We start from the raw sequence: 13705 nt of genomic DNA, 5'->3' as shown, positions 1-13705 counted from the left end.
CTTGGTGGAGAAACCCTTGTTGGCAAGCACAGAGGTAAGATGTTTCTTGTAGTTAGCAACCAGGAACGTGACCTGACACATCTCAGGAGGGATTTTGGTCCACTCTTCTTTACAGATCTTCTCTAAATCCTTAAGGTTTCTTGGCTATTGCTTGCCAAATCAAAGTTTCAGCTCCCCCATTTTCTATAGGATTAGGGTCTGGCTAGGCTACTCCATGACTCCAGATTGTGCCTGTAAACACACTGCATTTGCAATCTGCGTTTGGGGTGCCATTACCAATACACCCACGTGCAGCAGATCGCAAGGCTAGTGTGTTCACCTGCTGCCTGGGAAATTCGCACATAGAGCACCTTAGCCGCACCAACCTTGTGCTGGTGTGAACCGTCCCTCAATCAACCGGATATAATAGAGAGCCCCCCCCAGACCCCCACACATGACATAAGCATGACTTTACAATTTTAAATCAATCCCCCTTATCGATCTCCATGGCCACATGCAGTTTTTTCCCCCAGAAGGAGGAGAGGACAGGGTGTCCGGACCAAGACTCACCTGTGAGCTGCAGACCAGGCCAGGGTGATCGCTCTCTGGCTGGCCTGGCTGGCTGTAGGCTAGGGTAGTATATAGACAGGCTAGGGTAGTATATAAACTGGCTAGGGTAGTATATGGGCTGGCCAGGGTAGTATATAGACAGGATAGGGTAGTATATGGACAGGCTAGGGTAGTATATGGACAGGCTAGGGTAGTATATAGATAGGGTGGGGTAGTATATGCAGAGTTTCCTTGACCTGTATACTGTCCCTCTCTCTCCTCCTCCCTCCTCCACTCCGGGCTCTCCCTGTCACCCCTCCGGATCACTGTGCTCAGTAATGGGGTGACAGTGGAAGTTCAGGGGATCTCGGTGCTGGATCGGGGGTGGGAGCTCTGTGATCAGCCAATTAGCAGGCTGACTCGCTACACTTTTCCCTGACGCTTCCCCCCCTCCATGACCTGCACTCACCTGACACCACCCCTATTCATCAGGGGTGAGAAGATTCCTCCTGACTCTATCATATGCGTGGAGCAAGGGAGGAGACTCGCTCTCACACTGATCTCTGGCTTCTGGCTGTCACTGAAGCATCGGGTGCAGACCCAATGAGAGTGCCGCGGCTATGCGGGACATCGCTGTGTTAGGCAGCCCGCAACACTCTCATTGAGTCTGCACGCGGTGCGGATCGTATTGGTAGTGCCGGCCCTGCTCTGCCGCTCCTCTCAAATTTTTTGCCTGGCTCCAATGGACCCATAGTAGGGCCTGGCTCCTCAGGACATCACCCTCTTCCCGAAGATGAAGATCCAGCTTAAAGGTCACCGTTTTGACACCATTGCGGAGATCCAATGCGAATTGCAGAAGGAGCTTGACACGCTTCGAAAAGAACACATCCAGGACACATTTCAGAAGCGGCAGAAATGCTGGAATCGCTGTATTACTGTGCAAGGGGACGATTTTGAAGGTGATAGTGTGTAAATGTAGATAAATAAAGTGCATTCTTGTAAACAGAGCTAGTCTCAAAACTTTTAGATACCACCTCGTATTTATTCCAACCTCTAAATTGTTTATGAACAAGTTAAACAAAATTGGTGCTGACAACTAAAGAACTAGCAATGTGTTCAAATCTCTAAAAGGGAAGATTTTGTGTCATACTTACTTAGAGGTGTTCTCCAGTATAGCTTTTACCTCTTGAACCTGTTCCTTCCCAAAGTACACGACTGTGAGATGGACTCTCTTGTCCTGGTTAATGCACACTTCTCTACAAGAAAAAACACATACCATGTCATTTTCACAGCAGTTTGTGGAGAAAGTATAATACACATGGATATGCATCTATGGTTTTGGGTTCATGCCTCTAAATATTGCATATAAAAGATGTTTCCATTTGCCAAAATTAGACAAAGTTTAACATAAGACACCAGACTATCAAATGGAATGATGCATCTGTGCTCACTCTTTAAAATGACATGACACTAGAAATACAATAGGTTGTTAATAATAGAAGATCTTTTTTAAGTCAATACAATACACGCTAGAAGTCTGGTACTTATATTTGTTTCAGATTTCAGTTAATACATAACCCTACTTCTATTATCACAAAAGTTTATAGCAACATCTAAAGACAAAGTAAAGCAGCCGATTGATACTAAATAAATGACTGATATTTTCCCTTATTTCCTGTACTGGGCTCACATTTACAATGGACAATTAGTGTTTTATCAGCATATTGTCAACACCTCCTATGATTAATTAGCAAGCAATCATTCCATATCATAATAAATATGCAGATTCCTGTACTGTTATTGACAACATATTGTTGTTATAATTATTTTGAGAATTCATGTTTTAAGGCCAATATATTTTTTTTGTCCAAAAAAATACTGAACAGTGTAGTAGTGATTTACTAATGAAGGGGTTAATAAGATTCCGTTCTCCCTCCCCTACTGGTATAATCAGGATTGTTCTCTCCCACATTCATAAACATGCACATTGCAATAGATGAATATAGGAATGGCTATCTTATTGCAAGGATATTATCAGAGACCAAATTAATATCCTTGTCCTGAGGCTATTTACAAGAAAACATGACACCATCATTTTTCCAATTTACTTCTACAATTATAAATTTAAAAAATTCCCATATCCTGCATCAGAAACATTGCACATGTAATATAAAAAAAATCCGTGTGGATCCATTATAATAATTTTAAATTCTGGCACATTTAAATGGTATGTAAGCAGCTAGCTCCACTGGGGTTGATTTACTAAACGAGTGGAGAATGTTCACTTTGCATAATTAGTGTTTATTTAGTTTAGTGAAACTGTGCCTACTTTGAATACATAATCCAATACATGGGGAATAAAATTAAAAAAAAACATATTTTTTCCTTACATCCTTTCATTATTTATTTCTTTAGTAAATCAACCTCTCTGACCTGAACGGAGTCTTTCCATCTACACATGTACAAGTGTATGTTCTCAACACATTATCATCATTCAAGAACAGCTATGTCCTGGCATGCACCATGACAAATTTTCGATTCACTTAAAGCGGGGGTTCACCCAAAATTTTTTTTTTAATATTACACACATTAGAGCCAGCATATTAAGGGCATTTACTTTTGGCGTCTTTTTATTTTTTTTTCTCTGTACATACCTTTATATTCTGTTTTTGTCCAGGGCTTCCGGGTTCCGATGACTGCAGGACTGGGCGTTCCTATCCTTCCGTTGGATGATTGACGGCTTGTGAAACAGGTGACCTGTCGCACAACGCGCGTCACCAGATGTCGGGAAATAGCCGAGCTGCAAGTCGGCACTATACGGCGCCTGCGCAGTCAGCTCTACACGGCGGGCGCAGGCGCCGTATAGTGCCGACTCGCAGCTCGGCTATTTTCGGAAATCTGGTGATGCGCGTTGTGCGACAGGTCACCTGTTTCACAAGCCGTCAATCATCGAACCGAAGGATAGGAATGCCCAGTCCCGCAGTCATCGGAACCCTGAGGCAGGGATAGGAACGCCCAGTCCCGGAGTCATCAGAACGCGGAAGCCCTGGACCAAATCAGAATATAAAGGTAAGTACGGAGGAAGAAAAAAAAATGCCAAAAGTGTATGCCCTTACTATGCTGGCTCTAATGTTAAAAAATCGTTTTTAGGGTGAACCTCCACTTTAAGCACAGTACCCACGAGCCTGAATGTCGGGCAGCATTAGCTGGTTCAATAGAAACCATCCAACATTCGACCCATGTGTACGGCAGTCAATCTGACAGAAGCCAGCTGTTCGACCAACTTCTGTTGCAGGGGCATGACTAAAAAAAAGTTTGCCGATCGGCTCCTGATCAGTGCTCTCAGCCAATGGCCTATACCTCCCCAGAATATTCTTACCTTTCCTTCACTCCCATGCAATAATTTTCAGAAACAAGAACTGAAAGAAAACGGGCAGTACTTCTAGGTACACAAGAGCATTGATTTAGTCTGGGTCAATCAGCTCTGCCATGCAGGTAGTCCAAAGCCCCATGTATGTTATGACTGCCGACACTCATTATACAGTACAAATGTCAGAAACGTGTCAGAATTCCTTATCTCTATACTGCTTCCAAATCAATGACTCTAAAGTCTTTGCATTAGCATGATGAATAGTAAAGTATTACTCTCAAAAGGCGAAGTCAGCAATGACTGCATACATAATTCCCTCAAAACAGATATACTTTAATTGCATTTTTTGCCAGAAAGAACAAAACTGCCTTCCTTAACCACTTAAGCCCCGGACCTTTAGGCAGCTAAATGCCCAGGCCAGGTTTTGCGATTCGGCACTGCGTCGCTTTAACAGACAATTGCGCGGTCGTGCGACGTGGCTCCCAAACAAAATTGGCGTCCTTTTTTCCCCACAAATAGAGCTTTCTTTTGGTGGTATTTGATCACCTATGCGGTTTTTATTTTTTGCGCTATAAACAAAAATAGAGCAACAATTTTGAAAAAATTCAATATTTTTTACTTTTTGCTATAATAAATATCCCCCAAAAATATATAAAAAACATTTTTTTCCTCAGTTTAGGCCGATACGTATTCTTCTACTTATTTTTGGTAAAAAAAATTGCAATAAGCGTTTATCGATTGGTTTGCGCAAAATTTATAGTGTTTACAAAATAGGGGATATTTGTATTGCATTTTTTTTTTTTTTTTTTACTACTAATGGCGGCGATCAGCGTTTTTTTTCGTGACTGCGACATTATGGCGGACACTTCGGACAATTTTGACACATTTTTGGGACCATTGTCATTTTCACAGCAAAAAATGCATTTAAATTGCATTCTTTATTGTGAAAATGACAGTTGCAGTTTGGGAGTTAACCACAGGTGGCGCTGTAGGAGTTAGTGTTCACCTAGTGTGTGTTTACAACAGTAGGGGGTGTGGCTGTAGGTCTGATGTCATCGATTGTGTCTCCCCTATAAAGGGGATGACACGATCGATGCGCCGCCACAGTGAAGCATGGGGAAGCCGTGTTTACATACGGCTCTCCCCATTCTTCAGCTCCGGGGAGCGATCGCGACGGAGCGGCTATAAACTAATAGCCGCGCCGTCGTCCCGATCGCTCCCCGAGGGAATCCGCCCGCCGCACGCAGCGGAGGGGGTCCCGATCGGACCCCCGACCCGCGCAAAGGCAAGGACGTATATATACGCCCATCTGCCTGTCCGTGGCATTTTGCGGACGTAAATAGTGGTGCGGCGGGCGTTAAGTGCTTAAAACCTGGTCTCAAAGTATTTTTGCAATAACAAAGGCCCAAATTTAACACTTCTCATTTTAAAATGGAAAACTTTTGTTTGATTTCGGCTGAATAATTTGACATTCAAAACAAGCTACTCTTGTTTCTCCTTTGCTCGTTCTTTTTCATCAACCTATCTTCCTGTTTGTTCTACACTTACTTTGCCAACCAGCCTATTAATAATGTAACAATTTTATATCTGTTTTGCTGTTTACTGCTTTGGATCATATAAACATTTGTATGCCTTGAAAAGTTTAAATAAAGATTATAAGAAAGATAATTATTGGGGAAGTAAATTAAGTGTGAGTATATTGTTTGTGTTGCAAATAATAAAACTAACATAAAGACCCTTGCCTCTTTATAACTGATCACCTCTCCAGAATGGATAAAAAATCATACACTGAGGGACGCAGGAAGTCATTTCACCTTTTGGGTTATATTGCCAGTTGCAAGAGTATTGGGCACCAGGACACAAAAAGTATTGGGCACTAAGCCATCAACTGTCTGATTCTGAGGCTCTCCAGTCTTCACTGGATGAGTTTGTCTCTAAGAAGTGGCAGTCTTCTGCCATAAGTTCCAAGGTAACATAAATAATTTCAGCTCCTTTTAATGCAGTGCACAAACTCTGAAACTAGAGGATCAGCCTATTTCAGGCCTGTTGCTACCCCCAGATTTTGGTCCTTTATAGCCCCTAATGCAGGAAAGAAAAATTCCACTGCGCTTGCTGTTTCAAGTCTTCTTCTATGGAGATTGGAAACATCCTGCACATTATTTGCCTCCTACAAAAGGCCTATTAGCATTGTACCCATCTAAAGAGGAATATGTAAAAAAAAGCCCCCACTGTGGATCCAGCAGTTTTCTGTTTTGACAAAGCTACAACCACACCTGAGGCCCCGTACACACGACCGAGTTTCTCGGCAGAATTCAGCCAGAAACTCGGTCGGAGCTGAATTCTGCCAAGAAACCCGGCCGTGTGTACACTTTCGGCCGAGGAAGCCGACGAGGACCTTGGCGAGGAAATAGAGAACATGTTCTCTATTTCCTCGTTGTTCAATGGCAAATTTCGGCTTGCCGAGATCCTCGGCGGCTTCACAAGGAACTCGACGGGCAAAACGATGTGTTTTGCCCGTCGAGTTCCTCGGACGTGTGTACGGGGCCTGAGGTTCTGTCTTTAAGAACCCAACCAGTAAATGATTAGAAGCCCTGTAAAGATCCTAAAGTTCTAATCTTGCCCTTTACTCCATCTTGGAGTGATCTTAAAAGTGATCTTGCCACTACTGCAGTTTACACAGATTGGCCATTAAGTGTTTGGAGCAAATGGTTGTAGCTTTAAGCTGCTGGAAGTTTACCGTCTCGTGTCCCACATGGATGTCATGTCTGTACACATGCAAAGGACACTTTGGTATAAGTACTGGACTGTGAAGCCCTACTTCTAAGAAGATATGATCTGTATCAACTTCAAGGAACAATGACTCTTTAGTTTTATTCTAGCACCCAGGCATCTGAGATGCAAACTGCTCAAGTGTCCACAAAGCTTGACTGATCTACAAGCTGTTTCTCACTTTCTGTGTCACTTTAAAGCTCAGGTTTTGGAAGACAGACATCTCTGAATAGGTGATAACTACAATATTAAAAGCTAGGAAGTTTGTTTCCCACAAAGTCAATCATCAGACATGCAAGGCACTCCCTTGGTGTGAGTCTAGGAGCTTTTAACCTAGGACTTACTTCATGGGATGATTCCTACAGCTGGGTCTAGATCAGTTATTGTCTCTCAGCACTATCAATGGTCAGGTCTCTGTCATTTCCTATCTTGTTTTCAGAGACTGTTGGCCTCTCACCCTTTGTTTAAGACCTTTGTGCAGGAAGTTTCTCATGTAACTGCTTCTTTTTCTTCCACGTACCTTTTTAAACCCACAGAGACTACACTGAACTGTCAAGGAATTATTTTTGTTTTTTTGCATAGGCACAAGGTGGTGCTGCGGCTCAGTACCTCTTTTTTGACCTAAGGTGGACTTTTTATTTCTCCTTAACCAGAACATTATTCTTCCATACTTTTGTCTTTATTCAATTCAACAAGTAAACATTTTTTTCTATCATTAAGATGTGAATCAAGCTGTGAGAATATATCTCTCAGCAACTTCTTCATTTATAAGACTGATTCACATTTAATCATTCCAATGGTCCTCGTAAGGGTATCCTGGCTTCTTGTTTCACCATCTTTAGGTGGCTCAAAAATCTCTAATAGATCTTCTTCTTGTTTTTTTTTTTTGGCAACAAGCAATTGTTTCTTAGATTTGCCACCACCTTGTCTTCTATTCACATGTTCTGTAAACTCTACCAGGTGGATGTTGCAGCCTCATCTGATGTCAGTTTTGGGCATATGGTCCATCAGGCATCTCTTTGAGTCGTTGTTTGCTGTTGCAATCCTTCAATTGAACTGCTTCTTGATATCCTAAAGGGGAATGACCTCCTGTGCCCCTCAATGGATGGGAAAAAAATGTATGATTTTTGTACTCACTATTAAATCATTTTCTTGATGTAGATTGAGGAACACAGGCCCCACCCCTCTGTTTATGAACATGTACTGCTTTGCTGAGGCATGATACTAGAAGTAGGAGCTATCCTAGGCTGGCCTACGATTTTTGTTCGTTTTCCAGTGTCCAAACCTTCTAGATGTGGCAGTATAACCTGAAGATGAATTACTTCCTGTGTAATTATTATAGGACAGAATAAATATGGGATATGCAAATCACATCTGTGGAAAATAATAATAACTGATAACAATTTGTTTTTTGGCCCATGGACTGCATTGTGATAAATATCACCAGAGAAATATGGACCTTTTTTTGTTCTATTTATTCAGTAGGCTTACATTCATATGTAATAGAGCATTCCTATTATTTATACTGAGACATAAAAGTCAAGAAGATGTAATGCCATCACAAATGACCAACACTTTCCTGACTTTTGATAATAAATTGGCTTGCAGCTATAGCCGGGCCTCTAACATTTTAATTAAGGCAAAATAATATATCTGAGTTCCCTCAGTGTTCCTAGCATATAACTGGATGCAATTTTGAAGTCATAGTGCTAATCTTTGTTTTGCCATGCATCTTCCCTACCTCATCTTAATGATATATTGCATTCATCTAAATATGTTGGGTGATTTATGAAGCACACTTAGTTTTCCAGTCATTTACATTCATGGAAATATAGATATAGGGCCTACACATCTTTCAAACAAATTATAGAATATAGAATTCATATCAGTTTGTTTACAGAGAAGGCACCAATTTGTTTAACACGGTCAAGTTTTTCTTATATGAGAAATTACAATGTACTATCTGTTACACAATGAGACTGATTTAGTAAAGGAGTTGAAAATCTTAACACAATAAATTGTGTTAATATTTACTTCAATATATTGTAAAATGCAAATTTCTCTTTTTTTATTTCATCAGAACATGACTGGATAATTGAAGTGAATATTTAACTTATTGTGTGCAGATTCTAAGCTACTTTACTACATAAGCCCAAATAGTCTTATTTTTATGTAGCCAAGGTTTGCTACTATGCTTATGATTAAGTGACATTTACTTTATTGTTATATAGGTATGGCTCCCTCTAGTGCCTCCTGGACTCTATTAGCCAGATTCACGTATGGCGGCGTAACTTTATGCCGGCGTAGCGCATACCATTTGCACTACGCCGATGTAACATAGTGAGGCAAGTACTGTATTCACAAAGCACTTGCCTCCTAAGTTACGTTGGCGTAGCGCAAATGGGCCGGCGTAACCCCGCCTAATTCAAATTAGGCAGGTGGTGGGCATGCTACATGTAAAGTAGCCGTGACCCCATGTAAATGAGGGCCGTTTGTATGGCGCATGCGCGCGCATGCTCAGAATCACGTCGGAAATACTCAATGCTTTCGACGTGAATGTCACCTACGCCCAGCCCCATTCACGTATGCTTACGCAAACGATGTAAAATACGACGGCTGTTCCGTCGTCCATACCTTGCATGGGCGGCGCCATATTTTTCGGCGTATCTTGCTAATTTACATATTCTAGGCGTAAATCCACGTACACGCCCCTAGCGGCCAGCGTAAATATGCAGCTATTATATCTCAGTTTGAGATTACGCTTAAAGATACGACGGCGTGCATTCGGACTTACAACGGCGTATCTACTGATATGCCGTCGTAAGTCTTTCAGAATCCGGCTATATATGTTTGTGTTTTTATGCTGTGTGAAGATTCAGAGCGAAGCATCATGGGACATGTAGTTCAGGAAAAGTGACACTGTCAGCTGGACTAATCTGAACCACAGGTAACAGAATTCCATGCACACAGAACAGCCTTCTGGGAGAGGAAATAAAAAGACGGGTGTGGCCTGATATCTCTCTTTCTTGACACCATTCTGACCCTGCCAGCAGGAGGTCTGTGCGACAGGGAGTGAGATTCTGTGGCATACACAGTGGGGTGTTGGATCGTCAGCCTCAGAGGGATATTAGAGGACTGCACTGCTATTCCAGCATAGCGGACCGGCCCGTGTTCCAGACCACCTGGAGACACCTGCATTCCAGACCATTTTCGGTCAAAGCTTAATTTAGCTGAAGTTTTAGAAGCTACCATGCACAGTTGCACCAGAACGGACCCAAACTTGAAAAATTAAAAGTGGCCTTATATGCTATGCTATGTTAAATGGTATTGGGGCCTGGGTACTGCCCTGAGGGACATGTATCAATGCAAAAAAAAACTTTTTTTAATTAGTGATTTTAATGATGCCTACCGCTTGCCGACCGACTCACGCCGATATACGTTGGCAAAGTGGCACGTTCCCGCAAAACAATGTATGGGTACGGCGTCACCTTTAAGAGCCACCAGAGGCATGCACTTTCGCTGCGGGGACCCAATGTGTGTGGTTGGTGGATGCCCGCCGGCCACCCGCAATCGTGGGCACGAGAGCCAGAACAGGTATTTGTGTGTGTAAACAAACAGATCCCTGTTCTGTCAAGGAGGAGTAAGTAGGAACAGCAATATGTCTCCTCCCCCAGTCAGTCCCATCCCCCCCCACAGTAAGAAACACTAACTAGGGGATGCATTTAACCCCTTGATCTCCCACTAGTGTTAACCCCTTCCCTACCAGTGACATTTACACAATAATAAGTGCATTTTTATAGCACCAATAGCCATATACAGTGGGGATCGCAAGTTTGAGCACCCCAGGTAAAAATTTGTATTAATATGCATAACAAAGCCAAGGAAAGATGGAAAAATCTCCAAAAGGCATCAAATTACAGATTAGACATTCTTATAATATGTCAAAAAAAGTTAGATTTTATTTTCATCATTTACACTTTCAAAATTACAGAAAACAAAAAAATGGCGTCTGCAAAAGTTTGGGCACCCTTCAGAGTTAATATCTTGTACTGCCCCCTTTGGCAAGTATCACAAATTGTAAACGCTTTTTGTAGCCAGCCAAGAGTCTTTCAATTCTTGTTTGAGGCATCTTTGCCCATTCTTCCTTACAAAAGTCTTCCAGTTCTTTGAGATTTCTGGGCTGTCTGTCACGCACTGCTCTTTTAAGGTCTATCCATAGATTTTCAATTATGTTGAGGTCAGGAGATTGTGAAGGCCATGGTAAAACCTTCAGTTTACGCCTCTTGATGTAATCCCCTGTGGATTTTGAGGTGTGTTTAGGATCATTATCCATTTGTAGAAGCCATCCTCTCTTTAACTTCAGCTTTTTCACAGATGGCATCAAGTTACCATCCAAAATTTGCTGAAATTTTATTGAATCCATTTTTCCCTCTACTCGTGAAATGTTCCCTGTGCCACTGGCTGCAATACAACCCCAAAGCATGATTGATCCACCCCCATGCTTAAAGGAGTTGTAAAGGAAAAAATGTTTTGCTGAAATGACTGTTTACAGGGTATAGAGACATAATAGTTAACTGATTCCTTTTAACATTTATTAAAAATAGATCAAAATCAATCATATAATGTACCTGTAGTTTTGTTTTTGCATTTAGTTTCGTTTTTGCATGTTATCCTGCCTGTGTGCATGTACAGAGCCATAGAGCAGTGATGGTTTAGAAAATGAAACTATAATCTCCCAGTACTGTGGTCATCAGGAAACAGACAACCAGGAAGTGTCCAGAACAGAGAAGAATTACAGCAACATCAGAGCAAAACGAACAATGAGGACATGAAACCAGTACTGCAGTAAGGTAAAGGAAGCTATTTAGCTAAAAAAATAACCCTTTAACAGTTGGACAGAGGTTCTTTTCATAAAATGCTGTGCCCTTTTTTCCTGTACCTTTGCTCATTCCGGCCAAAAAGTTCTATTTTAACCTCATTGGTCCACAGAACTTGTTTCCAAAATGCATCAGGCTTGTCTATATGTTCATTTGCAAAGTTCAAACGCAGATTTTGTGGTGAGGATGTAGAAGAGGTTTTCTTCTGATGACTCTTCCATGAAGACCATATTTGTACAAGTATCTGTTTATAGTGGAATAGTGTACCACAACTCCAGTGTCTGCCAGATCTTTCTGGAGGGATCATGCAGTCAAATGTGGGTTTTGAATTGCTTTTCTCACAATCCTGCAAGCTGTTCTGTCTGATATTTTTCTTGGTCTTCAAGATCTTGCTTTAACTTCCACTGTTCCTGATGACTGCCATTTCTTAATTACATTCCGAACAGAGGATATTGTCATCTGAAAACGCTTTGCTATCTTCTTATAGCCTTCTCCAGCTTTGTGAGCGTCAACTATTTTCAGTTTCAGTTTTCTAGACAACTGCTTAGAAGAACCCATGGTGCTGATTGTTGGGGCAAGGTCAGATGAGTCTGGGAATTTAAAACCTTTGAGATTGACATCAACTGGTCTTCCCAGACGATGATTGAGAACAATTCATGACACTGGCAGGTCTCAGCTTTGCAAAGGGGGCAGTGCATGCTATAAATTCTGCAGGGTGCCCAAACATTTGCAGACACCATTTTTTTGATTTCTGTAATTTTGAAAGTGTAAATAATGGAAATAAAATCTAACTTTTTTGACATATTATAAGAATGTCTAATCTGTAATTTGATGCCTTTTGGAGATTTTTCCATCTTTCCTTGGCTTCGTTATGCACATTAATACAAATTTTTACCTGGGGTGCCCAAATTTTCGATCCCCACTGTAAATGTCAATAGTCCCAAAAATGTGTCAAAAGTGTCCAATCTGTCCGCTGCAATGTCACAGTACAGCAATAAATTGCAGATCACTGCCATTACTAGTAAAAAAAAAATACCATAAAAATGCCATAAATCTTTCCCATAGTCTGTAGACACTTTTGTGCAACCAATCAATATGTGTTTATTGCGATATTTTATACAATAAATATGTACGAGAAAATATATTGGCCTAAACTGATGAAGAAATATGTTTTTTTTTATATTTTTGTGATATTTATTATAGCAAAAAAAAAAAAATATATATATATATATATATATATATATATATATATATATATATATATATATATTTTAATTGCCGCTCTTTTTTTGTTTATAGCGCAAAAAATAAAAACTGCAGGTGATCAAATACCACCAAAAGCAAGCTCTATTTGTGGGAAAAAAAGGATGTCAATTTTGTTTGGGTACACAACCATGCAATTTTCAGTTAAAGTGACGCAGTGCCGTATCGCAAAAAAAGGCCTGGTCATTAAGCAGGAAAATCTTCTGGTCTGTAAGTGGTTAAGGGAGAAGTCCAGCCAAAGCTTGTTTTTCTGTATTCCTCTTATGGATCACAGTATTGCAACTCGTTTTGCACTCCTCTGCCTTCAGATCGATATGAAGCCAAATGCAGGAGCAAAGTCATGCCCGGGTTAGCAGTATAAACCACCATAATGCATCGCATTAGTAAAGCTGAACATAAACACTAGTGACATCCAATCAAACAGCTTGTTGCGCACGTGATAGTGTCTGCCATTTTCGGCACTTAAAGTGGTAATAAACCCGGTGTCTCTTGGAGACACCGCTGCTTTACTATAGAAGGGCCCCAAAGGGGCAAAGGGGGGGACCTGAAATGTAAGGCGGCACTCTGCTGGGGACACCTGAGATGTAAGGAAGCACTCCGCTGGGGACACCTGAGATGTAAGGAAGCACTCCGCTGGGGACACCTGAGATGTAAGGAAGCACTACGCTGGGGACACCTGAGATGTAAGGAAGCACTCTGCTGGGGACACCTGAGATGTAAGGAAGCACTCTGCTGGGGACACCTGAAATTTAAGGAGGCACTCTGCTGGGGACACGTGAGATGTAAGGAGGCACTCCGCTGGGGACACCTGAGATGTAAGAAGGCACTCCGCTGGGGACACCTAAGATGTAAGAAGGCACTCCGCTGGGGACACCTGAGATGTAAGGAGGCACTCCGC

General features: G+C 41.6%; 1 protein-coding gene across 2 annotated transcripts in view; it reads right to left on the bottom strand.

The window, feature by feature from the left end:
• CSGALNACT1 (chondroitin sulfate N-acetylgalactosaminyltransferase 1) overlaps positions 1 to 13705 on the bottom strand; it is a 425829-nt gene that overhangs the window by 75398 nt on the left and 336726 nt on the right. For both annotated transcript variants that reach the window (XM_040325277.1, XM_040325271.1), the window contains exon 6: positions 1683 to 1784. In XM_040325277.1, the coding sequence (XP_040181211.1) occupies positions 1683 to 1784 (102 nt within the window). The remainder of the gene's footprint in view (positions 1 to 1682; positions 1785 to 13705) is intronic.

This window comes from Rana temporaria, chromosome 1 (assembly GCF_905171775.1).
Source record: "Rana temporaria chromosome 1, aRanTem1.1, whole genome shotgun sequence".
Classification (NCBI taxonomy): domain Eukaryota; kingdom Metazoa; phylum Chordata; class Amphibia; order Anura; family Ranidae; genus Rana; species Rana temporaria.
The sequence above is the reverse complement of the archived record's forward strand: the minus strand, read 5'-3'. Positions and strand labels throughout refer to the sequence as shown.